Source organism: Porites lutea, chromosome 2 (assembly GCF_958299795.1).
Source record: "Porites lutea chromosome 2, jaPorLute2.1, whole genome shotgun sequence".
NCBI classification, from domain to species: Eukaryota; Metazoa; Cnidaria; class Anthozoa; order Scleractinia; family Poritidae; genus Porites; species Porites lutea.
The window spans coordinates 44,152,296-44,179,948 of NC_133202.1; the positions used below are offsets into that span (position 1 = coordinate 44,152,296).

The window sequence follows — 27,653 nt, forward strand, 5'->3', positions numbered from 1 at the left end:
AAATCGACGAAAACTAATGAGTAAACCTGAAATTAAAACAACTCCTTTTAAATTGAAGCGCGATGTCTGCACGAAATGGTAAAATGCATAGTTGATTTCATAGAAAATGAAATAGTTAGAGATAATGAGCCAAGTAATCAGTTTTTAGTTCAATTTTATCCGCACCATAAAAATACTATTGTTACGAAGTTCTTATTACCCTGTTTAGGAGAAGAAATAATAATAATTCAGATTCTTATTGGCTACTAAGAAAATTTTTATGAAGGAAAAGGTATTTCATTTCTGAAAAAAGAAAAAAAACATCATTTTAGTTGTAAAAGGAAATAGAACGATATTTCATTTTATTTCTCTTTTATTTGGATCTTGATAAGTTTCCTTGCATTGTTTTTAGGGCTTTTTAGTTATAATACTAAGCAGTTTTTCTCTCGTAAATGGAATACTCGAAATAAACACACCCTTTTTTTTTTTCACTACAAGTTCGATCATGCAACTCTGTTAGTCTTTGAATAAATTTGCTCGAGCCCAATTATTCCAAATTTCACATGAAATCGAATCATAAGTTCTACCAACAAATCATAGGGGGGAGGTATTCACGGTAAACGGTTAATATTTTGGCCTTTCAACGGCTAATTTCTTGCCGTTTCGGCTACATAAACATGTATGTGTACCGAAAAAATGCATATTAAGATAAGATGTATCAAGTATAGCGAGACTAATAATAGAATTAATAGAGGATATCCTATCTAGAAACGTTCAGTTAAACAGTTGGCAGGCTCTTATAAAACCTTGGGATGGATTTTGTGGACCTTTGGAGGTGCGGACGCATCCGCTGCCTCCACCTGATTCGGATTGCGTCATGCAAGACGTAAAGTTGTAGTTATTAAACCTACAGTGGTTTTGAGTTTTGGGTGCTTCGTTTTCGAGATTTAGGGGTCTTCGTTTTCGAGTTTTGGGTGCTTCGTTTTCGATCTAGGGGTCTGCGTTTTCGAGTTTTGGGTGCTTCGTTTTCGAGATTTGGGTGCTTCGTGCTTCGGTCTTCGTTTTCGAGTGCTTCGTTTTCGAAACTACCCCTGAACTTCAGCGAAAGCAGCGAAGAAGAAGACCAGTCCGTTAATCGAGCGGCCTATATAAAGCCCGAATAAACACGAAGATAATGCGAAATGGTTTTGAAATACTCGTTTGAGCTATTTTTCCTCAAATGTATCATTGAATTCATGATAAATACAGCTCCATAAGGTTCAAACCGTGTGAATAGCAGAAAAAGATACTTCAACACTATTAATTTTGAAAACATTTTTGACGTAGAGGCTGCATAGCCCAGTGGTTATAAGTTGCACTTTTTTCGCTGGAGGAAGTTGGGATGCAGGTTCAAATCCCGGCGTGGCGACTTCTAGTTTGTTTTTCTTTTATCGTTTTTTTTACCCTTTGGCTTTTTACTGTCTAGTCTCACTCCTGATCCTGTTAGCTTCGCGAGATTTCGCTTATTTCTAGTTTACTGTAAGAATTTTAAAAGCTCATTTGCATTATAAGTTTACTGTGCAGAGGGTCAACGAGGCATCGTTTTTTGAAGTGACAACTTTAAGAAGTTGCGAGGACGTCAAAGGGTTTCGTAATGTTACGTTTGGCCCGGGTGGTAAGGCGACAATATCCTGCTCAGCTTTTCGGTAAGATTCCTGGTTTCAACCTTTGAAAGCTTTCTCGGCTTTCGGGAGTTTTTGCCCCGTTTGTCGGCCATTTTTTTAAGCGGGCGAGGGAACCTGAAGTAAAACTACGTCACGCTGTTTACGAAGTTTGGTTGGTCAGTTATCTCTTCTTCTCGTTCCAAATATATTACTTTCGAAAATGGATAATCACGAGCATCAGACAAAGCAGACATATGAGAGTTACACGATTCAACCCCTTAGAGTTTCTGTTTAGACTAAGAACCTTTCCGGGATCGATAGAGGAAAAATGGCTGAAATTGGATTCAACGGCTACCAAAAGACATGTCATGCCGTAAAAAGCCGCTCAATATTAACTTCTTCTAAGACTAACGATTAAAAATTTCCATTAAATTCTGTCCAACGACTAAAATGTTCAGTTTGCCTGCTGTTTTACGGAAGGTTAATCCCATCGAGAACCTTCTTAAATGAACATTTGTCACTCCCTAATATAGGTAAAACTAAATCCGACCTTCTTACCGATACGGCAAGCCTTGAAATTATCGCCAAGTTGTTAACAATTAACTATGTATATTAAAATGTCTATACACGTTTATTGATAAAGAATATCGGCCCATACGTGCATGTTTCTTGGTAAAAGAATTATGCCTGCCAGAATAATTTTAAAGCTTAAAAATTCTATGTACCCAGTTGCTGGGATATCAAAGTTTGAGGCAACCCGGCATTAAAAAATAACCATAACATTTAATTGCTTTTCATGCTCCAATATACCTATGGAATATATCGAATACTTGTGGATTCTACCTTGGATTCAGAAACAAACGCCCTGTCCGCTCAAATATTGAACTGTTCTCTTGCATGTCGAACAAATGTTATTGCTCGTGTTTGTGTTTTTCTGCGGCTGATGGCCTAAGTAACTGCCTAAACGCCCACGCTAGTTTTCCAGAATTCCTTACTGCCGGGCGTTTTTAATAATCTTTTACTTCTTTTTTTTTTCTCGCCGATGTATATTTTTACTAAAAGAACCACGGAACACAGGTACTCGGGCTTGAAACTTTTAAAAACAGCACGCTTAGATGAGTCAAGGCAAACAACCAAACAACTTACATCTTTCTGCCACAACAAAAAAGACAAAAAAGGTTTGAATTCGAGTCTTTCTCATTTAAAAATTCTTTGACATCTTTTCAGATTGCATCAAATTGGAGGAAGTAGTGACTAACTAGCAAAGCATCAATCCTGCGCGAATCTATTTTTAAAGTGACGTCCTCGCTGCTGTCAGCTTCGTCCATGCAAAATTTCTCTACTTTCAAAGAAATTCTATTATTTCAATTCATTTCAGTTTATTTAGATTCGCCAGCCTCGACAGGGTCAGCGCAACTACTCCGCCCCATAAAAGTCCCCCCACACCTCCAATGAGAAATAGACCACACCACAGGGGTCTACGTTCAGAGTGGATTCTTTTGCTTCCCCTTCCCTTTTCATTTCGATGATTGGCTAAGAAAGAAAAGGAAAAATGAAGGAGGCAACGCAAACGGCTGAACGTGATCCTGCCAAATGAAGCGATCGTTTAATTGAGACGATGATCTTAAATCACAGGTAGCAAGACCTTGTCAGTTTTTATAAGACCACACCCCCCTCCCCACGTCCCCACCGTCAGCAACAAGCAATAATGCGCTACTTTTATCTTTTGTCTGGTAATAGATTGAGTTGCTTACTCTTTTCTCTTAGGTCATTACAACAAAAGTTCTTCAGAGTACTTTTAGTTAGTCTTCTCTTTTGTCGTTATTTTTCAAAGAAAACTCCTTAGTTTTTTTCGACATTATGGTTTTATGACGAAGTATTATTTGGTTACTTGAGAAGCAGGAACCGCTTCAATTCCTGAGAACTGATTATGAGTTATAGGCAGCGTTCATACTTGATGCCTTGGTACGGCGCCCGAGTTACGGTCACAAACGGAACAAACAACGAACCCTTTTTTTAAGTACCCACGTTAGAATTCGGGAACGGTGCCGTTAACCACGACCTTGTACTTGGACACGAAAGTGGGCTCCGGGTCCCTGTGTGCACATTGTTTTTGTTAGTTCTAAGACAGTCCACTGCTTTGTGCTCGTTGCTAAGCTCCTGCTTCAAAATAGCTTCTGACGGGGAGAAATGGAGCAACTATGTACACAATCACATATCGGATACTCAGGGTGTGAAAACAACACCATTTTGTGCCGGTACCCTGGTACTCGTTCTCGTGCCGCAAGTGAACCCCCCCCCCCCCCCCCCTTTATACAGAAGAAAACTCTTTTGCCACATTAGCTTATAATTATTTTGCTCAACTTCATTTATATAGAGAGCAGGTGCCTTGATCATCAACTGGCCACTTTGGTGACTTTGCTGTTTTTATGTCAACTGCATGGAGACAAGCAAACACTTTGGACAACCATTTGCTCTATTCAGTGGCTATCCATTAGAGGATTTGGGGGAGGCTTCGCCCGAAAGAGGTACCCGTCGGGCCACAGGTATATGAAATGCCAGGGATTTCACTAGCTGAAGTGTGTAAAAGGGGAGGGAAAACTGTCATTTCCTTCTGTAAAAAGACCTTAAAGGGCTAACAGAAGAATTTACGGCTGTGAAAAAATCGAGAAAATTTCCTAGTTTTGTGATTTCTTCATATTTCGAAGACAGCGCATTTACAGCAGTTAAAAGGGATGCAACGTTCTAAACAAGGTATGTGAATGGGGCACCATTAATTTTGTCAAGAGAAGGTATGGGGATGGGGAACCTTTTCAGTCCATATCAACAGGCAAAGTTTAGATCGCAAGCGGTCGTCCTGGCCTTTTTTCCTCAGAGCCACACGCCACGCTAGTGAAAAGGTTAAATTGTGCAAATTGATGGGAGGAGAGATTGGAGCCCAGAGAGCAATTTTTTTTCTCTCGGGCTTCCGCACTCGTTCCTCGCGGCTTCGCCGCTCTCACTTCACGCATGCTCTCGATCTACTGTGCCTTAAAAGAAAAATAAGAGACTACTCGCAGTCCCGGTAAAGATTAATATAATAGAGCTATCGAGAGGAAACGTTCGACGCTTCATCGGCTATGCAGATACTGGCAAATTTCGATGGGATGTTTTCTTACCCAAGGGTTAGTCAACTCTGCACTGTTCGCGTGGTTCGGATGATTCATGGAACTTCTGTGAATGAAAAACTTCTCTTATTGTAACTGAGAAGTTTTTTTGGTTCTATTGAAACTGGGTTAAGGGTAAAAATAGAATATCTGCACAGATTATTCATTCCATTTTACATCGCTACAATCTCGGACAAAATTCTTTAGACCTTCGGCCATTCATTTGGCGCTGTTTTTTATTCTAGTGAAAGCAAAGAAAAAAACTACGCCAGCAATGCACGCGCGCGTGTTGGTAAGTGAATCACAATCTGTTTCCTTCTTCACCCCCACCACCCAAAGAAAGAAAAACGTTTAAAGAATGAGTGGAAGCTCACACTGGCTTACAAAGACTATTTTAATTTTTTAACAAATTCTCCCAAAACGTTTAAAACAAACTTACAGAGACGTGATAATAAGGTCAGAAGATTTTTTAAAAAAATTCTGAACATCTGAACATAAGCAACGTTTTTAAATACGTTAAACTGAATCCAACCTCAATTTACACTGCATGCTTTTCCTAAATAAAAAGATGTAGCTCTTAACTTACGCAATAATTATCTAAAATTATTTTGTCGCACTAGACAACTCTTTCACTATTTATCGAGAGCATTCCTTCTTGTTGAGAGAGAAAGGTCCCATATATGTCGTCTTAACTCAAATAACGATGTTGTGCTTAAGGTTCTTAATTATTTGCCTTCTCTGACAGGTAGTCCCAGGTAGTCTTAGCGTAATGCTATCCTGCGAGCAGAAGTTTCTTTACGGCATGGCTTTTAGGATGTGCGGAATCGTTCGCGTTGCTGTCATTCGCATAGTTGGCTTGTTTACGACCCCGCCTCTCTCGAGATTCTCGCAGGGCAGCGTAATGTAAGAGTTTGTATGGGAAATTATTATCGATGTATAAATAGGTAATACGCCTGACTTACCTGTGCTTTTTTTAGTCTCAAATTAAAAGAGGGAGGGACGGAGAAAGATCCTATCAGGCGGAACAACTTGATGCAATGATAAAATATTTAGTTAAAGTGGTAAATACACTATATGGCTTAGTTAAAAGATAAAAAAAAACTTCACCAGCTACTTTTCGTTTCTTTTACATGAAGGACAATTCGATCAGGGCTGGGTAAAAACATCTTTTTTTGGCCGAAACTGGCCATTTCTAAATCGTTTCTTCATCGAGAGGATGATGAGCCTTAAGACCATTTTCTTTCTGATTATATAGAGGATATTACACGGTGGCGAGAAGATATGAATTTTATGTTCGAGTGGCAAGAACATCATCATCCTCTCGATGAAGAAACGATTTAGAAATGACCAGTTTCGGCCAAAAAAAGATGTTTTTACCCAGCCCTGATCGAATTGTCCTTCATGTAAAAGAAACGAAAAGTAAAATTCATATCTTCTCTAAATTCGAGCCAACGTGTAATGTTCTTTTTATTATATGGAGAAACCAATTCAACAAAAGCAAAAGGCGGGAATCGTGACGTCATTGAACGATACGACACTCACAAAGGTGACATACGGAAAATACGCCACTCGGGTCCCGGATGAAGTGGCGTATGGAATCTACGAGTGGTTTAGTTCCCAGTAAAACACTCTCCTCCATATAATAAATCGTGTTATCCATTTTACAGAGCTAAGAACGCTAGCCCCTGAGTGAATGTGAGGCTGAGTTTGAGCTTATGTTGATACAAATATCCTTCCCTTTCTTATGAAAATTGCTACAAAATACTAGTTAGCATAAGAAAAACATGATTACGATAATAAAGGAGATAGGTTGTATCAATAAACGGTCAACTCCAGCCTCGTTTTCACCTAGTGTAACAGTGAAATGGACTATCGGTCTCTCAGCTTTCCGCTGCGTCGCTACGTTACTGGCCTTGCACGCTTGAAAGTTGTAATGAAACTGACGAAATTGTCGAGCCTTGGCGGTCGAAATCCCGGCAATCATGTTTGTTTGTTTTTTTCTATAGAACTAAAGGATCGTTTGCGGGTTATCCAAGTTACCCTGCGAGCAGAGGCTACATTCTGGCCAGGGAAAAGTACTTTTTGCACGCCAGTTCACCACGACACCGCAAAATGCAGCCTCTTCTCGCAGTGTATGGACAACTACAACTTTTTGCATCCAGTTAACTAAAATGAGAAAATATATGGCGCTAGGATGACCCGCCTTCTAGGATCTTCCTCCCCACAAGCAAACAATGAACAGTCCCTAAAAGAGTAAGCAAACCGCCCTTCCTCGAGTTTAGAAATAACCCGGGTAATTAAAAGGATAACACCATCCAAGAACCATAATAGTCCTATTATGATCTCTTGCACCAACAAATAAGTTTAAAATTTAAGCAAGAACCTTAATTTAAGCAAGAACCTTAATTTCAATGCCTAGATTTCGGCAACTTGTAGTAAAGACCACCCTGCTGGGGTAGGGCGCCCAGCCCTGTTGTGGTAGGTTATAGGACGTGGGGCTTATTAAAAGCTTCTTATGCAAAGCACCACCTGTTACTATGACATGCTATTAAGACCAAAGGGCTGCACGATGCACATAGAGGCATGTTTACATCCCATGTCGCGACTTAGGCGACTTATCAAATAAAAACTGTTAATGTTAGTCGTGTTGTTCACTAGAAAGTTTTCATAATAATTTATCCTTGGCTCTTTTCTCGTAGAGCTTGAATTCCACAAAAAAAATGTTCTCAAGCCTGTACGTCGAAAAGTTCAAAGCATTTTCTTCTGTTTCTATGAGCTCTTGGTACCAGAACTTCAAATAACTGCGCTGCCGCAAAACAGTACAGTGTGTTCCGAATGTTCACCGAGTGGTATGGCTAAAAAATCTTTGGCTGCCCGTGTTACAACTTCACCTAGGCATTTTTAGTTTTGACCATCTTATCTTCACCGTCTTCTGGCCAGCGACGTTTTGAACGTGTGTGTTGTTCCATTATTTAAGGACATAGTTTCTTTGCATTTTACAAGAGAATGAGAAGCTTTTTGTTCGTAAGAATATGACCGATCCGTATATGCGAGGCGTAAGAAAAATTGTCAGTGCCTTACGATAGTTTAAGCTAGTCGGAGATTTTAATCCTCTAGTGTTGTTGCCGAAGGTGCAGGTTCTTCTACAGATTTTGCAGGTGAGGGTGAAGGAATAGAAGAAAGACTGTCCATGAAACCTCCATTTTGATAGACGCCGAGTGTGTTGCCTGACGGAGGAGCGTCTACGAATCTTTCTCTTCCCATTTCTGTGCCCTTAAATGTGCTGGTTACGTCGATGGATGGACGAGAAAAAGTGTGATTCAAGGTCGATTCTCCAACGGTTTCCCCGTCGAGGGAGCTTGCTTTTAGGCGATGTATCAGCTATAAAGAAAAATTTACGATTTAAATGAATAATTAGATGATAACAGTGTTGTTTCACTGGTTGAGGGTCTCCAGTGAGTTTTTCCGGGTTCAGGATTTCCCTCATTTGAAGCTCGGGATTCGGGATTTTCCTTACATGAAGCTCGGGATCCGAGATTTCTCTTACATGAAGCTCGGGATTCGGGATTTCCCTTACTGGAAGCTCGGGATTCGGGATTTTAAAGCAAAATCAGGGCGAGTTTCGAGATTGGATTTGAGGTGCGATGCCATAAGCCCATCAGGTTTAAGGGATTGCACGAAGTTTTGGGTCGAGATTACGGGATTGAAGAACCCTGTTCTGGAATATCCCGACTTCGTTAATACCTGTAACGGCGTTGCGTGCACGCTTAGCCCGCTGAAATACTGGGGGAATCTTGCTAACATAATGAGTATCAATTGCATTTCGTTTGATCTACCGACAAACCTTTTTGAATATCATTACTGTAGTAGTAATATGCACCATCAAATGTCAGGCACACAGGAAGTACAAGGTGGTCTGCAGCCTAAGGGTGGATTAGTCCACAATCGTGTAATTTTTACGCCGGTGCCTACGCGCGTAAATAAAATACATAGTTAGGCGATGTATGAAAGGACGTGTGTAAACGTTTAAATGAGGTTCAACTTTTACGTTTACGCCTGACCTTCCACACATTTCTATTTTATCTACGCGCGTACGAATGTGGGTAAAAATCCACCTTAAAAGACGCTGGACGGTTGCTACTAAGTGAACTCGTCAGGCGGCCTGCCTTGACTCCAGGCGTCCTTCCTTGCGCTTACATAGCCCACGTTGTGTCATGGGAAGGATAGATTTTTCCTATCAGTGATCCTCTGCAATAGTAGTGCAGACGGCGCCTGGAAACGAGGCAGCCTGGCGGCTGTATAAATTTAATACGAGGAGTGATATGTCAGATGAATACAAGTGGTTCCATGACGATGCGACCTTCGAGCTTTTAAATCCGTGACAATCGTAATGAAATTATCTGTTGAAAATGGCCGAATAAATCAGGTTTTACCTTTGGTATGAAGATCAGCGATATAGTGGCTGCAGCTGGGAAAGATATACAAACGCTTAGTGCGGAGTATAACTCTACATACTGTTCGTTCTTCAAAATTAGAGCCAAGAACGCCCCAATAGTGGACAGCACCACCACGTTGTACACACAAATTCCAATGATTCGCGAGTCGTTCAAATGCGCATACACGACATTTCTGGTCTCATAAGCGAGGAACAGCCCGTAAAGCAAAAGAATTCCCTTGCTAACATAAATCAATGCCAGCCACATTTCCACATTTTTCCCCGTACATGTATTTATTGTAGACATTATTATTTTGAGGTGATCCCCTGGATCATTCTGCAATGAAAACCGAAAATACAAGTATTAATCATCAATACCAAGGACCAGGTCACTTCGCCGGGAGAGCACGTACGCGTTATTTCAGATCGTGAATAGTGTTTATAGTTACTGACTGTTATTTGGAAGCTTCAAAGTCCTTGTGATCCCAGTTGAATTTTCCTCCAAAAATTACAGAAATATAACATTTTGGATAAATGTGGCCATATACGCGCACCACATGAAATCATACAGTAAAAATTCGAAGCACATGAATAGAGCAATTTCATAAGCCTAAAATCAGCATTACAAGCACCTCTCAACAAGTGCTAATATCGTGTAAGATATACGCTGAAAAATCTTTGTTGGAGCAGGTTGTAATCTGTCCACTAACCTTCTTGTCCACGACTGCTTCTTCATGTTGGAGCGGGTCTGTAAGTTCCCAAGCCACTAACAGCACCACGTCAATCACAACGATCCCAAATACCATAGCTAGCATCCACCAATCAGACAATGGACCCAACTGATAAATTTCAAACATGTTAGATGTTAGCAAGTCAAACAACTTCTATTGTATAGCAGAGGGAATGCACTTATTTATGATTTGAACTAAGGATACTGTGTTTATGGCGCTTATGGAATTTCTGGGCCTCGAGAGTGGGCGCTTATTAAATTTTCGTTATTTTTAGCAAGTACTAAAGTTAATTTTCCAACAAAACAGTAAATAATAACAAAACGTGAAGATGTAGCAAAGCACAATTTTTAACCGTTTATTTAAGTTTATTTAAAAACGACTAAGAACTTTGTCCTCAGGGAAGTCTCCTTATAGAACCTAGTCAATTTCTCTCTAATTGTCAGTGAGGTCAATAAGCGAACTCTCGCGTGTTGCCTCGACGATAAGCATATTGGGCAGTAAGGAAATAATAGCGGGGCTCCCGCGCGCGCGAAGCGCGCGTGGGACAGAGCCCCATACTCATGGAATATGGTCAACCTCTTTTCGTTTGGTTGTCACGTGATTGACCGAGCGTACGTACGTACGTACGTACGCGTCTACAGATTGTACGGGTGGGGTAGGGGAGACTATCAAAAGGAAGGGAGGGGTGTCTCAGGCGTGTCTTGGCAAGTCCACATCTTTAATATAGGATTTTAAGACATTCACAATATGGTCAATTGACAGCTGTCAAAACAGGATAGCCACTGACCAGTATCCCATGACCATATCGCGGGCTCATGTGTCAACTCATCGAGGTGACGTGATTTGTTTGGAAGCTGTCCGCTGACCAGTTAATTGTTTTACTAGATCGCGAACAATCTTCAATCTCATACTTTTACTAGTTAAACTGATAATGCACACATATTGGACATCAATGATTTGATCAATTGACAGCTGTCAAAACAGGGTACCCGCTGACCAGTATCACTTGGCTGTATCGCGGGCTCAGGTGTCGACCCTTCGATGTCAAGTATTTTTTTGAAGTTATCCGCTGACAAGTTACTAGTTTTCAAGTGATCGCAGGCTCAAGTTCAAGTTTGTTCTAAATTCATATGAAATATGTTGTGTTTATGTGCTACACAATTAAAATTTTGATTGCAAACTGACCTCGGACGCGAAAATTCAGCCAGCTGTTACAGGCAGGGAAGACAGTTGCTTTTGACTTTTCTCACCATGGTCACGCGTTGGTCACGCTCTGCGTCCAATTTTTATGCTCTGATTGGTCAAAATTTGACAGGTGAGTTCATGCGGAAAATTTATGCAGCATCTTGAATCTTGTTTACTTTGACAGCTGAAGCTGACAGAGTTTTGTGTCAACTTGTGATGTTTTTAAGTGTCTTTTTCCACTGGATGTGCAAAATGAAATTCAGCTGCTATCAGGAGTCCTCTGTTATTCATGGCTAGTTTGTTTATTGGGTTTTTGGTTGAGGAATACGTCGCTTCTCAAAGTCGGAAATCCGATTTCGGATGCCATCGTTTTCGTTTTCACCTTGCTTGATGCGTAAGAGGATTGCAAAGTCTGAAGCGATATTGGCTTTTCTTGATACCTTTCAGGAGCTGCATCTCGAATGGTAAGCCAGAGAAATTATTGTATTTGATGTTTGTTTTTTTAGATCTTATTTAATGAAGTCGAGCGGAGTTTATGCGGTCATTTAGTTTATGCACGTTTGTAAGATTTGAGACAATGATCTGACCGAGTATCAGGTTTGATATAAGCTTACAGAACCTTAAAAAGCCTTAAGACAGTTTCTCACCGCAAATAGAAAGAAAACGTTCCAAAGAATATTTAGTTATAATTCTGGCCGGAAAAGAAAGCTTTGAGCGATTTTCTTGCCTCGAGTTCGTCTTTGAAAAAAGCAAACACCGGGAAGCCGGCTTAAAACATAAAGTTAACTTTAAGCTTGAAGACTCAGGATTTTTAGGGATACTTTAATACTTGTCTTTCTGAATGAAAATTGTTGTTTCTGTATATGTTTCACCGAATTATATTTCTTTTATTGATTGTTAGTAGTCTCTCTTGTAATTTAAATCGCTGTGCCGATTGTTTTCAGTCGTTCAGTAACATCGCTTGCAGGAGTACTCAAAATGCCACGCGTTAATAAACCATTAAATAAAAAATAAACAGAATAAATTCTTTATAATGTTGGAGCGTAACTCTGTTAATGTTCATTCAAACACTCGCCACAGCTCGCACTACAAAAGTGAGAACCGGATGGTCGTATAGGTGATTTTGGAAATTTTTTTAACAGTTTATGAATATTGAATGAGTGCAATTTGTATTGTGAAATACTGCTTTCTGTCTGAGGTCTGCCGGTATGATAAAAACAGTGCCTCATACTACTGTTTCACCTCAGATGTGATGTATAAATGGTATTAAAGGTTGGTTTACACGCACCCAGATTTGTTGACAAGATTTTGCAAAGTAAACTTGTCGAACCCAAAAAAGTTGGCCTGATTTTTTTTCCCACTAATTAATCTACGGTGACCAAGAGCTATTATGGCTATTAAATGTGATCGAAGATGATTACCAGTTTTTGGGTGTACATATGAGGCTAGCTATCAACTCGATGTAAGATTTGGTTCACTCTTGGGCTGTTTGCAAATTATTTTTCTCTAAAATCAGGTAGCCTTTCCCTCAAAAGTCACATAAAATTGCCTCTAAAGTTAACTGAATTGTGGAATTCGAATACAAGTTTATTGTTTAATTTAAATTATAAATTTATTAATGGGAGCCTCGCTTTTAGCCCTGGCTAAATCTATATATTAAACAATTATCTTGTCCACGTCAGGTTTTTGGGGGAGAGGGTGGTGGGTGGGGTGGGCTGAACTTCTTGTTCGGGGATAGTTGCTTGTTAACTTTTCCTCCCTACAGGATGGGCGCTTATTCGAGGTTGGGCGCTTAATCGAATAAATACGGTAAGTAATTATTGGTTGAGGCTGATAAGGATTTGAAGAATTACGAGATCAGCGCAATTCTTCCGATCATACGAAACCGAATCCAATAATTGCTTTGTTCCAATATATTTTTAAAGTTTTTTCTTTCTAGCAATTTAAAAATTAGATACACTTACACGGACTTTCAGACGCTTGTTTGTGCAAATCTTGTAAATTCGCCAGGTTTTGATGAACATGGCTCCAAAAGCCAAGGAGAATCCTATGTTCAAAAGCCACGCACGAGCCTGAAAAAAATAAGATACATCATAAAATGTAAATTAAAGAATTAAAAGCAAAACAGATAGTATCTTTGAGCGTAGTTAAAATTAATATATATATAAGACCGTCCGTAAATTAGTCGTCTGGCTCAGATAATCTCCTTTCCTCGGCTGTGAATAGCTCTTGGTTCAGTTTATTGGAGTCCGTTACACTGCCACTACCACAGTTATGTACCAGTCAATTCCAAAACCGCCCATGCCCCCCAGCAAACCCCCTAAATTCCCCGGTAAATTGGTATAGTGTTTTTGAGGTGGTAGCATGATCCACCTGCTAGCGCTTGAAAAAGCGTCAAATTCCCTACCCACAGGCAGCTATTCAAAAATTTTCCCATGCGTCAAACCGTTTATTCAAATGTGAATATCCTATTTAGCACAACCTATCTTACGAAGGTTTGTTCATTTCAAAACACTGTTCATTCCAGAAAGCCCTCATTTAACCGGCTTTTTCAAAAGCTCTCAAATACTCCAACAAAACAGTGAATATATGAACAATGACTCGTGAACGCGTTGCACATGCTGAATGCAGAAAGAATTATGAAATCCTTTTCGGGTTTGACTGGTAGATAACCACATGAAATTAACGTTACTCCTCACCTTGCAAATACGTGGCATGGTTCTATTGCCATCGTTGACTTTCCGGATTCCAAATAAATATATTGTGCTCAAACACATGATGCATCCCAATACAATGATATCATTAAACATCGGAGCAGATAGACGAATAAATCTACAAAAATAGCCGACAATTGCGTTAGGTCAGCATAACTGCGAAAAGGAAACCGGTAAACATTTCCTGATACTCGTTGCTTTCTCATTTTTGTGAATATAAAAGGAGAAAAGATCGAGTTTGCTCATGACCTGAGAAATAGCATAAATTATGTGATAAGGATTTGAGTTGGGCTGACTTGTTCAATAAGTAAAGCTTCACCCGACCCTAACCGTATAATTTTTGCCATGCAACTGATACTTTATGCGTAGAATCTCACATGCCATTAAATTTCGGTCAGTCACTGAATCACATGATATTTCTACCCTCTCAAACATTTGATAAAGGTCTTTATTTATTTATTTATTTATTTATTCATCTACTAACATTTTCCAATTTTTAGAAGGGCCACCGCAACAGAACTACATTACTGCAGGCCCGTAACAGCCTCCTTCCTCCATCTCTCTTACTCTTTTCGAACAGCAATGTGGGATATTTACGTCACCGCGCATTGAGTGCAGCTGAGTTTTATCGATCACTTTCTTGTTGAAAGAATCTGTGGAGACCTGAGGTTTAGTGGAACACAAGGCAGAACTGTACCAAAGGGTTTGAAGTCGTTCAAGAAACTCGCCGTTCCTTTGTTTTCAAAATCTGAAGTTCATGACCAAAAACCGTACTATTTGTTGTAACCTTAGCCAATCTTCTCCGGTATCGATCGTGTTCTTTTAAAAACTGCAATCACCTCTTGCGACCCTTTGTATAACTATTGCGAAGGTCCGAACACTACTTCCGCATCCATTTTGGATTGATGTGTGCCAGGAGTCCATCACTAGTGTCATAGGCTCCTGTGTGTGCGTAATGGTTCTTACCCAGGATATACCAATGTAGTTTACATATGGGGGTAACCCCCCACCCTGGTAAAACATCTATCTTGCTCCTTTATTAAAGAGTGTATGAAACTCACTTGCAATCGCGGTAGTAGCGATTGAATACCATGAAAATGATCCCTAGAACTATACCAAAGGAGGCAACCGTTGAGAAGATGATGAAGAGCACTCGCGGAGTATCCATTCGCTGCGTTGTTATCAGCGTTCTGTCGCTTGGGACAGGTCCACCTTAAGCAAAATACGGGGCCGGTTAGTATACAGTTAATAAAATATGTATTAGTCTGATGGTTTTTCACGCTTTTCCAGCTATAAAACACATCAGCAAACTATGCATGATTACTTTTAAGTCTGAACCTTTGAACTGAACACAAGTTACATGAGAGTATAATGGGAAATCCGGAGATTACTTTGTATTTGCCGGCACCGCGGAGGTGGCCGCTTAATGGACACGATTTTCGAGTTGCCCCAAGCCTCTGTTTTAAAACGAGGCTAAATGTAAAGCCATTGACATGAAAATGATTTTTTTAATTCTCATGCAAACAAAAAGCTTTTCTTTCACACGAAAGGTCTTGCACTTTGCTTCGTTTTGAACGAGAGAGTTTTTGAACTCGGAAATGGCCTATAAACATACCTTCCCATAATGTTTCTTCCATGCCTTTATAAAATTTCAAGGTTAATTGACCACTTTCATCTACGAAGAATTCACCAACGTTCACCCACTTGTTCTCTTTTTCTGCGATAAAATTCAGTGAAATTTATATTATTTGTGTAGATAATGTGACCTAAGTTTAAGCTAAAACTTAGTCTGCTGTATAGTGAAGTCGATACAAGGTTTAAATATCCAATCACGGCAAAGATTTCACAGAGTTTGATAGATGAGAAAAAATGGTGAGGATTAAGCTTATTCAATCTTCGCCATCTTTCTTTTTTTCAGTGCGCTATTTACATAAATTACCTAATAATGATAACGATAATGACTATAATAATCTAATAATAACAACAGTAATTGAATGATATCCTTCACTATAGCATTACACAAAGGCTGATAAGGATGGAATGATCCGACGTTAAAATGGACGGTCAAGTGACAAAATAATTTTCGCATGGATAGATAATCAGATTTTCTTCCCCATGGTACTTAGTCTGCGTGGCAAAGCCAAAATGGAGAGGGGGAGGCAAAGAAAGGGGGTGGGGTGTAGGGGGAGAAACTAAAGTGAAAGGAAAAAAGGGAGAGGTCTGTTTAACACTTCATTTCAAGGCCTGCCTCCCAGGCTAATGGTGCTTCGTGCGCGTGCAAATAAACTCATTTACGAATTAAAGAATTGGATTTAGATATTTCTTAGTTCTTAGGCCCAGCTAAGAGGCCGAACTTTCATGAGCCCAACCTAATTCGAATTAAGGCCAACCCAAATTATTTAGACCGGGTGAATTGATTCAGACACCAATCTTAATTCCGGTCGAAGTAAATTCAAAAAGAGAAAAATGTTCATTTCGGTAAAACTGCTTGCAAAATACGTTATCATAATTAATGCACCATGGACCCGTTTCTCGAAAGTCCCAATAATTAACGGGCCCGGAAAGTTGTTGCTGTTTACATTCAAGATCGAGGTTTCAATAGTTTTGCAGATAAACACGATAAAACTATCCGTTAACAAAACAAAAAGGACTGGTTTGTCAGCTATATCCCGCGCTTTTACTCTTCACATTTTGATTTGAATATATAATTTGGGGCCAGAAAAGTTACCGGGCCTTTCGAGAAACGGGCCTTAAGTTCGTAAGCGAGCGACCGCCCAAAATGCAAAGGCTTAACCTTTAAAGTCCCAATGGTGACCAACATCATTTTTCTCCTAACAATACCCATACATTGTCAAGAGATTAGGTTATGAGAATTAACAAATGATCACCAAAGAGAAAATGCTTTGATCTTTTATTAAATTCTCTTAACTAATTCTTAAAGGAAATGTATGAGGATCAGTTTGGAGAATTTGTATGTTGATATTGGGACTTAAAGGGTTAAGCTTGGTGGTCGCTTACGAGAGTCCGATGACCGCAGGGGCGAAATTTTTAACTCAACCTAGCCGAATAGAGTGGTACATTTATTCTAAAAAAAATAATGAAAGTTTACTTTCCACTGACAATTACTGGTAGTTTTATACCGCTGCACTTGATGATCTCTTACCGCCGAGACGTACTAGGCACTTACGCAGCAGGGGCCATGATTACATATTACCTAGAGTTCGTACTTCACGTTTTAAATCCACTTTTGTAAACAGATGTCTTTTTAGCATTGTTTGCCATTAGTAGCTAGTTGTATTTTTTTTTTTATCTTGATTTGTTTCATATTTTATATTCATTGTAAATAAGGCACGGTTGATGCATTATTGGTTTTAATAAAGACTATTACTTACTTACTTACTATTCTACGTGACAGCTCATTTACGGAAGTGCAATTAATTAGATTACGCGCGTTACAAATTTGTTGTTACAAAATCTTGGTTGTGTAAGTGACTTCTTGTAAAGAAATGCCTCTAAAACCTAACTTCTTTAACTGAAACCTGGAAATCTGGGTCTTTTTCTCAAGGTTAATGGTTAGTACTGTAGTTATAGATCGAACTAATGAACACAGTAATAGATGTGTAGACAATAATGACAGCCAAAGAAAGAATTCCTTTTTGCCCATTTTTACAATGTAAGACCATGTGCTAAGTGGTCGCTTACCGGAGGTTGAAAACAATAGACAATTCTAAACTGTCGGCCGAAAAAGTGGTCGCGATCGCTTATAATTACGGGAGGTGGTCGTTTACGAGAGCTTCCAGTATAAGGCTTTGACTCATGTTGAATAAGGGTTGGAATTGTGTACGAGTTGTGAAGTCCCTTCGTAGTCTGCTCTATTAAATCGGTCCAGAAAACCTCATCAATAACGACAGACTACTAGCTCTTGACAGATTTTGTAAGAAAGATGAAAACCTCTTTCGTTTCTTTCCCTGACAATGTTTCGCCTTGGCATTCTCTTTGAAAGCACTCCTCCACTTGCGAAGTTTTCAAAATGGTCGCCCAAGGCAGTCAAAGACTCGAACTGGCCCGCAATGCATTGTAGACCAACAAATAAATTCGCGATACCGCGAAAAATAATTCTTGGCTCAATTATTAAAAAATAATTCGTGATACACACTGGAAAAATAATTCGAAGTACCACTGAAAAATAATGCATGGCATGATAGAAAAAAGTATTCGTATAATTAAAACCAAAATAACTCTTGTTGCTAAAAATAGTTACTAAGACGCTGAAAAAAGTATTGTTTAGTGATGACAAAAACACACAACATGTCCATAATATTTGCTGCAGTTGGATTAAAATTGACTTGTGGTGCAAAGTATTGTCATGGTTTTGACCAGAACGGGCCTCCAAACAGTACCACTAAAAAAATAATTTGTGGTACTCATGAAAACTTTATTCATACAAAAACATAAAAAAGTGAACAGCCTTAATAAAAAATAATTCATGCAGCTAAAAAAAATTAACAACACACTAAAAAAAATCCTGTGTAGTGATGACAAAAATACATAACGGGTCCATAATAAATGCTGAACTGGCCGAAAAAGTCACTTGTGATGCTATTTTATTATATTAATTTTGACCAGAACGGGCCCTCTATGAACCGGGCCTTAGTTTAAATTCTTGCATGTAGTTTACAAAATGAGTATAAATTTCTAATAATTTATACCTCGGTATTGCTGTAGAACAATAACGTCTTTTCTCCTTTTGTCTGGGTTGAAAGACACTGGGCCCTGAAAATTAATAAATATGTAACATACTAATATATTTCATTGTTGTATATTTTATAGCCACGAGGCTTTGAATTGACGACGGGGCCAGGAAACTGCAGAATACCTTGAAGATAGATCCGTTCAAACAGTTGTTTTGCCACTAGGGCTATGTAAGTAGTTGAAAATAGTCACAAATCGCATGACTTGTCTATTTCACGGGCGCTGCACGATTTTACATTTCTCGTTTACAGGATTTTGACTCTTGCAGTGTTCTCTCATAGGGCTGGTCGAGCGCCGGTTACAAAATCGAGTGCAACTGTCATAGCCCCGTGAAGGTTAAGGTTTTTTTTTCTCCTCAATAAAGGAATGCACTGATCACCAAAAGGCCATTTTAAAAAACCTGGTTCTACTGCGGGAGGGGCACTCTAGGAAAGTAATGCGTTAGAGCTAAAATAAAGTGAGACCTAACTCCTCGAATAAGCCATTTACGTACACGGGATGGTCTTTCAGATATTAGTTCACATTAGCTGATTGTTATTATTTTCATTCAAAGACCAAAGATGAAGATAGAAGATAGAAGGTGCTTAGAGTTATAGATTACTAATAACAGTAAACATCACTAACAACAGTCACTCCTAAACGTCAGTGAAATGTGTGATTATACCGTCATTGACGTCTCGTAAGAAAGCGACTTGGCAGCTTAGCTGTTTTGCTACGAGTGTGGAACTTAATAGAATTCCAAAGAGTTCACGGCTATGCGAAGACGAAATAGCAGAATTACTGACTAAATATCATGACAAAAATATTTTGAGGCAACTTAAGTTCAATCATCTTTCCCCCGCCTTTCTCACAAAATAGAAAATAAAACAGTAAAAATAAAACAGTAAAGCGTACCGTTAGTCCTTGAAAGTTCAACTCTGTAAGTTTTTTTACCAGAAATTTAGATACTTCCTGACTTTCGAAGTACGTGTTCTTTCCCAATTTATCAGAAACGTTTTTTGTTTCACTAGCTCCTTTTATGGCTAGCATGGTGCCCCACATAGCATCAAACGAAGTTGTGGCCAGGTTTTTCGTTTTATCGCTCGATAGATCATTTATGCCCAGTCTTGAAAATGCCTCAGATACTGTCTGCAAATGGAAATATGGCAAATCAAAATTAGCTCATTTCTTGCCAAATACCCATCTTTCAATTGGTCGCCAATCTCTGGTACCCAGGGCGTAAAACATCCTAACTTAACTTTGTTAAAACAAACCGGAAACAAACAAGCGATTTCCGCTTTTCACATATCTCAAACCACGCCCATCAAAACTCGGTCACATTTTTGACCACGCGAACAGAGTGAATGAAGACTTTCAAAACTGAAAACTCATCAGGATTATGGGATTTTACTCTGCTCGACTGAACAGAAAGAATTTTAGTTGAAGCCATCGAAATTACTGTGAATTTGGATCATAACGGCATAACCTGGAAGCTTACCTCAACGCTGCAAGTGTACTATATCAGATCTACTGAAGGGCTGCGTTCACGAAAAGAAATATTCTTACCAGATTTGATGAGGTAGTGAAGTCGTCGTCCTCCCTTATCGTGAGTGCCTTAAATGTGAATGCTCTATTTAAAGCTTTCTGGTATTGCGTTCTGTTGCATGTCTGTTCAGTCAATATCTTGTCTCGGTCAATCGCGCGGTTGGCAAGAGTGACCCACTCATCTACGGTTCCAGCATTCGGGTTTAAAATCCAAACAAACTCTGGTCCGTACATTTCCATTTTATACAACTATCAGAAAAAAAATCGTTTACTCCTTAGTACATGCCCATTACGACACATGGATCTCAGCAGTCTGAGGCTCGCAGGAAAATTCATTGCCACATTTTCAGGTCTCTAAAGGGACTGGTTTACGATAATGCGCATGTGTGAGTTCTGACAGTAGCTGATTGTTTTTAAACCAATCGAAAGCGAGTTAGATGCACGCAAGTAAATTTACAAAATTCAAATTAAGTGTTCGCCACGCGAGAGTATTTTCGGGCATTTGGTTTGATTTTATTTATCCCCATAATTCAAGTTTATTCTTTGCTACTCCTCAGATATATCTTGCAGCCGATTAGAATAAGATTTACAGCCCTGTCCTGCTTTGAAACAAACATTTACCAACGTGTTAGACTGCAAAACAGTCCGTATTTTTGCGTATTCAAGTACGCGCGATTACTGATTACTGATTTTGAGAAAAAAACCGACTGTTTTGCAGTCTACCAACGTGTATTTTTACGAGGTCGTACCCACGCTAACAAAGCAGTCACCGATCGGCAAACAAAATTTGTAAACAGACATCTTCTATATTTATTAGATTGTAAATAGTTGTTTATTTTATGAGGGCCACAAGTTTATTAGCCTTTGGCTATTAAGTGCTACCCTCTTTAAAAAAATTAAAAAAAAAAAATTCTTATTACTGTTCTCTCAGTTCGCCTTATATAAACCCAGAAATACCTACAAATAGCGCCTGATTAGTGACAAAAACACACAACGTATGAGTATAAAGATTATCCTTAACTGAGCATAAATTTGAATTGCTTGGCAGCAAATGAACAACTTCATTCGCGTTGCATCGGGTCTAGCCTGCGAGAAAGCTCTCCTATTTGTTTTTTGGGAGAGCGAAGCGAGCCGCGCGAGAACGCGGGAGCGAAGGGCGAAGCCGCGAGGGGCCGGCAAAAGGAGAGCTTGCAACCATCCCTTACAAATTTTCATTTGTACTTCGCCCAGACGAAGGGAAATACCATTGACTGAAAAATGACGTTCCGGAAATTAAAGTTGATTGATAACAGGCCTAGCCGGCCTGCCCTAAATTTTCGCGGGAAAAGTAGAAACACGATGCTCTTTTCGCCAAATACCCGTGTTATGTCGGCGATCGCGGAGCTCACTCCGAAAAAGAAAACCGGCAGAGGAAGAAAATCGCTTTCTCCTTCTGCGAGAGACAACTGTCGTCTGTGTGGTTGTTCATTTAAAGTCAAATTTGGATCTCACGCCCGTCATATTGGAACCGAGAACTTGTTTCAGCCCTCAAAGCAGAAGGGCTCGTTTGGTGTTATTCTGGCAAAGCTGTGTGAAAGTGTTGGCTTGCCAATATAATATTGCGAGGATAAGTCGGATCGAGTGTGTAGTTCCTGTGGAAGGAAGATCAGAAACCTTCATCAGTTGTTTTCCCTTGTTTCAAGCGCCTTGATTAATTCCGACAATGAGAACAGTGATTCGAGCAAAGAGAGATTCAAGCGCTGCCTTCTAACGTCGGTTTCCTCGCCCGATCGAAGTCCACTGAGCAGGAAAATTCAAAAACAAGTACATGGCAGAGTAGCTGACCAAGAAATAGCAGTTGACCGTCGAGAAGAACAAGAGAAAGAAGAGGAAGAAACAAGAGTAAATCGAAAAAGAGCTAAGTCCAGGAAAACGCTGTTCTCCATTTCCGGAACGGCCAAAGAGAATGTTGTCGATTTAAGCGACGATGACCTTAGTCTTTTGAATGTGGACGAGTTTCTCCCTTTCTCTTCCCCGCTCCCCGCAGTCGCGTCTCCTCTCGCGTGACTCTCGCGCGTGTACTTTTCACTCGCCCAAATAGGAGAGCTTGCTCGCAGGCTACATCGGGTCAGTGTTCCGCAAAACAAATGTCATCGAGTAGAACACATAAAGAAACTAGACTATAAATAGAAAATTCGGGCAATAATTTATTTTGAAAACATCAATTCTTAAACATATACGATCGTAAAGCAAAGATACAAGGAACATTTCAAGTATACCAGATCGGTGAAGATCGCGCGGCCTGTTGCGGTATAGCTACAGGTCGGAGTCAAAAATCAAATCAAAGTTGAACGAACTCATGCCTTTAACCACTTTTCAAGTGTCGTGTATTTTTTTCGTAAGCCACACACTACTCCTAGAACCATACCAGATCGATCGGCTAAGCTTCTCTATCTCCAAAGACTCTTCAGAGTGTCCTGTTGCCAGACGGCCACGATGCTCTTCTGAACCTCCATGATCAAAACATTATTTTTGGCGTATTCTTAAAACATAACCAGTCAAATAACACAACCACACGTTAATCACCACTACCGAAGTATAACTAGACCAGCCAAAGCGACGGATGTCCGAATAAAACGAAGGATTTTCAATGATTGTACCGGTAATGGCGATTTCGAATTTAGTGTTGACCCGACAAATGTATTCTGAAGAGACAAACGGCGCGCATGCGCATAACCGTGATCGCGTCCCTTTAAGGTCTCAAACAGAAGTGGCTCGGTGGCTTGTTATTCATGACAAGTGTTTAAAGACCGAGAGAGATATGAGACATACAAGTGGCTCGGTGGCTCGATCGATGGCTCGTTAGTCTAGGTAATTGTCTTCAAAAAACGAGTCAGAATGGTATATACTTTAGTGGGGCGGCAGGGTGGCTCGTCATCCGGGACTATAAAGCCACCGAGCCACCCCAAAGAATATACCGAATAAACCTGTATTCTGTAGTTAAGCCTTATAATAAAGAGTTTAACTACGGCGACGGCAACGAGAACGTCAAAGAGCAACTGATTAAGATTAGCAAAACAACAACTCTGTACGTGCATCACGCTTTTTTGTACATTTCCATGCCGTCACTGCACGACTACGACGTGAATTGCCTAATTTCACGTGAACATACGACGACGAATCTCTCCTACTCTTTCTAAACTTGGATATTTTTCTTAAGAATTCCACTCCAGGAGAGTTCGCCTACGTAAAACATAGTGACCGAGTTGGAGTTAATCGCGCTAAAGTTTCATATATCGAGAAGTCACTTTTTAAGCGAGGTATTTGCCGCCGTCGCCGTCGTAGTATCTTAAACTCCCTAATAATACTAGAAAAATTGCGTTAAGGTACCATTTTTCAGATAGCCTGGGACAAGGCGCCTTGGTGAGAAAAACAAAATCGAATAACGGGCTAGGTACGAAAGAGGCCAACAGAGCGGGGACCCCGTTACCGTCAACATTACCGATTAAACGCCTTAAATCACAGACAACAAAATGACGATGTAGTCAACTCTCTCTTAGACGATCACCTTTGGGACTGCTTGCACTAAGTGTCCGTCTTAGACCCTGATGTCTGTCTTGCGCTTGTGCGTGTGCTGACAGACCGTGTCTCTTTACGCTCCCAGTTAATGACGGAAGATTTTGGAACTTCTAATGCCTGATTCAGTAAAATCCCTTTGTATCAACTGACTGTAAACTAAGTTTAAGTGATACGTCTCCATACTACCTGCCCCGATTAGCTTTGCCAATTGCAGGTAGTCCGTAGTTGTAAGTGTTAGTTTTGAAATGTTCTTTTGTTCATTTGTCTTATAATATTTTTTAGTTGCTTTAAGACAGTTTTTTATTTTTAGGTTATAGAACGTGATTATATCAATCTTTCTGGAAACATTTTGTGAGTTTTGACGCCTATGTCATGGTGCACTACTTTCCGCTAGGAAACGCGTAAAGTGTAGGTACAGTTTTACTTAGTTAACGCCCTAGGAATAAGACACGTATAGTCTATTATAAAAGAGGCAAGCAATACTAGAAATTATAAGTTATCCCGCTATCATTGGAGTTGCTATCCCAAGATATTTTGCTGCAGCTATAGAGTGCTAGTTTTTGCTACTTTTGGTGCGAGTCGTCGACCAAATTCGTGTTCTTTAATTATCGCTTTCAGTTCGAACCTACGCCTACGCCTACGTCTACGCCTACGTCTACGTCTACGTTTTGTTACGTCGACTATGTCTGCTATTACTTCGTCTACTGCGTGTATTACTACTCGCCACTATTGCGATCTGTGCCGTCGTTATTAGGCCACGAACATTGCTATTACATTGAATTGTTTTACGCGCGACTGCTATTGTTATGAACTCTAAGGTTCTGTCATTAAATCTGCTTTAATATTCTATCACGTGGAGTTCGAATCATCTATCGCCTCGCACCGTGCTACACCTGTTTTTGTTGAGATTTGGGATTATTCGCAACCTCCAGAATTTCAGCAATTACATTAAGTTATCGATTTTTATGCAAGGTAAAGTTTTGTGTTATAGCCCTGTTATAGAGAGTCAAATAAAAGGAGTAAAGAAAGGTAGGTACCAACACTAGGTGTCCGTCTTATGGAGAGAGTCGACTATAAAACATCATTTGTAACTATTATTTAAAACAAAAAGATGTAAACGGTTTTCATGCGTCGCTCTTCTTCTGAGATAGAATCGAGATCGCTGAATGATATAGAATACCATATACAGTCGACTGTCTCTTAACGGACACGTACCTCTGACACCTCCGTAAACGGAAACCTAGAGAAAAAAGATCTTAAGGTTGGAGATGTATCTTCCTTTTCTCACTCCTTTCATTTGACTCTCTATAAGACGGCCATCTTTCTATGAGGCGGACACTTAGGGCGCTTTCCATTTGTCAGAACTGTCCGGCCAGACCCTTCCTGTCATAATGAGAATTTAACTGTTAATCAAAACTATCCAGCTAGATCAGTCAAATCCTAAATTATAGTGTCGGGAAGAAGATGGTTTTTCAGCAAAAAACCTTGGAAAAGGCTGATTTCATTGTCAAAAATACTGGTCTGGCAATGGTCCGGCCGGCCAATTCTGACAAATAGAAAGCGCCTTTAGTATCGTACCAAAGGTGTATCGGTCCCAAAATTGTAAAGATTTTTCTACAATCCTCGAATAAACGCTGCATTCTTATGATTGGTGTGGCATTCTTTTGAGAGCAACTTTGATCCTACTTTCGTTGTTTCATCGAGTAAATACGACGGTTTTCGCCTTTTTAATTTCTCCACCAAGGATCCTTAGCCCAGGACATTTTTAAAATGGACTCTCTTGGGTGATGCGCTCCTGGTCATGGCTGTTAAATTTCCTGAAGGATGACTTACGGATAAAATTGGGCGGGATTATTGTCAGAAAATTAAAATTTAAACGGCCTAAATTATACTATATTACAAGATACGATTCTAAAGACAGCCAAAAAGGAACTACAGTAACTCAAATTGTGTAAATACGTTGACATTAATTACCCCTTGTTCACATACCTAGTTTAGAACTTTGAATCCCTTTTTACTACTGGAAAGGCACTGTATTCAAAATATGAATAAATCGCAAAGCCAGAACGCTTTCTCGAATTTTTTCATAGCCATAAAATTCATCTAATAGTCCTTTTAGGCCATCTTAGGACCTACTTTCCTACGCTTTCATATACTTCAACTGGTGAAATCCAGGCCCTTTCATACACCTGAAACCTGAAAGCTACCTCTTTTGAGCGGAACCTCCTCGTAAAGGCCATTATAGGGAGGACCCCTGACCTCTCCCCCCGCCCCCCCCCCTACACACACATACCACCACCACCAACACCACCACCAGACATCCACACACGCTTCATACCACCAGTTCACTTTTATGCGGGAACAGTTATCTAGTTCTACTTTTCTTACCTCGCAAAAAACCAAGCCGGCTGCTCTGTCACCAAATTCTCCGATGAAGATTTTATAGTCTCTTTCCTGATCAATGAAAACATATTTGATATTTGGTTAAGAAATGTACATCCAAGTCTACGAGCACAGAGGTATTTCCGGCTGTGCGCAGAACATCATCAATTTAGAATGATGATGTGAACTTCCAGTTAATGATGGGAAATCCATAACAATAGGATACTATGCTTCAAGGTCAAATCTAAGCAGTCTGCACTTTTTTAGCGTTGTAATAATTCCTTCGCGAAAAAAAAATCAAGTTCGCTTCTTGTATATTCTTAAACTTACGCGTAAACTGACCATATTTAGAGAGCATGGTACAATAAGGAATTATTGAAGGAGGCTGAGTACGTAGGATGTGAAGAATTATGCAGATCTTGCCTTGCATTTCTTCCGTTCAGTCAGTTGGAAATTCAGCTCAGTATTTCGTCTTCGGATGGTCGTGAACACCACCGTTTTTTTCATTAGTTCACCAAGGAATATACAGCTAGGCTGCCGCGCCTAGAAACGAGGTTGATCTATGGTATATCATAATCATGTTATACCATTGAATCGATGGTATATTGCTCACATCTTTCAAATATGTTCAGCGACAGTTAGTAATGAAGAATTCGCCGGGAGATTGGAGTCAATCATAAACGGAGAAATATTTTTTTATGAATAACTGAATCATTGGATAAATCAATTCTAGAGCTTTGATTGGCTTAGCTCTCATGGAATATGAACCATAATTATTCATTCAAAATATTTCGCCGTTTCTGGACAGTAGAGCATTCTGCGTTCCCTTCAGAACATCGCTCAACAGCGCCCCAAAGAGCGTACTCATCTCGACATCGAGCTCCTTGGACTATTCCGACAGAACGTCAATGATGACGTTCAGCTGCACGAACTTGTAGACTGGGTATTGCTTAGTAAGCTCCCACCGCAGTGTTTGGTATTTCTTTGTCTTCTCAGTATCCTTCTTCGGGCGGTTGTCCAATCAGGGACAGCTCATTAACACAGCCACCACACACATCTCCTTGTGGTTTACAAATTGCGAATCAACCCTATGTGTGCTCTGCGTGAACAGGAACATCTCAGTATGCTTGAGCGTCGTCTGACAGGTGCAACGGGCTGAGCTCCACTCGTGAGTACCAAGGAGGAGAGAAGTCGGCAAGCTTTAGGTCCCTTAGCATTTCCGTCAAAGTAGAGCGCCACTAGTGCAGCATTATGCCTGGTCATGTACTTAGTCTGCGCTAGTGATGAACAGCGTGCCAAAACTTGAGCAAAGCCCTCTGGTACCTTACCCACACATTCTCCACATGGTGTTAATTTGGTCTGACGTACCGGTCTCTGCGCGTAAGCTCGGGTAGGCTTCATCTGGAACCCCTGCTGAAGACACAACCCTGGATAATATTCATCCTGTTCTGCATAACCTTGGAATAACAGCGACTGAATTCACAGTGTGGGAAGTGCTTAATGCTAAGAAGCAGATAAGCCAAGGTAAAGCACCTGGAGAGCCTGAGGTACTGAAACGCTGTGACATCGACGACCGTAGGTATCAGCTTACTCATCGATAGTCG

General features: G+C 40.1%; 1 protein-coding gene across 1 annotated transcript in view; it reads right to left on the reverse strand.

Moving 5' to 3' along the window:
- Positions 1 to 7,212: 7,212 nt before the first annotated feature.
- Positions 7,213 to 27,653, reverse strand: part of LOC140926270 (gamma-aminobutyric acid type B receptor subunit 2-like) — an 80,508-nt gene continuing 60,067 nt past the window's right edge. The window contains exons 4-10 of the mRNA XM_073376036.1: positions 15,449 to 15,550; positions 14,895 to 15,045; positions 13,819 to 13,951; positions 13,084 to 13,191; positions 9,914 to 10,042; positions 9,202 to 9,540; positions 7,213 to 8,149 (exon numbers count right to left, since the gene is read on the reverse strand). Coding sequence (XP_073232137.1) covers positions 7,874 to 8,149; positions 9,202 to 9,540; positions 9,914 to 10,042; positions 13,084 to 13,191; positions 13,819 to 13,951; positions 14,895 to 15,045; positions 15,449 to 15,550 — 1,238 coding nt within the window. The 3' untranslated portion in view covers positions 7,213 to 7,873. The remainder of the gene's footprint in view (positions 8,150 to 9,201; positions 9,541 to 9,913; positions 10,043 to 13,083; positions 13,192 to 13,818; positions 13,952 to 14,894; positions 15,046 to 15,448; positions 15,551 to 27,653) is intronic.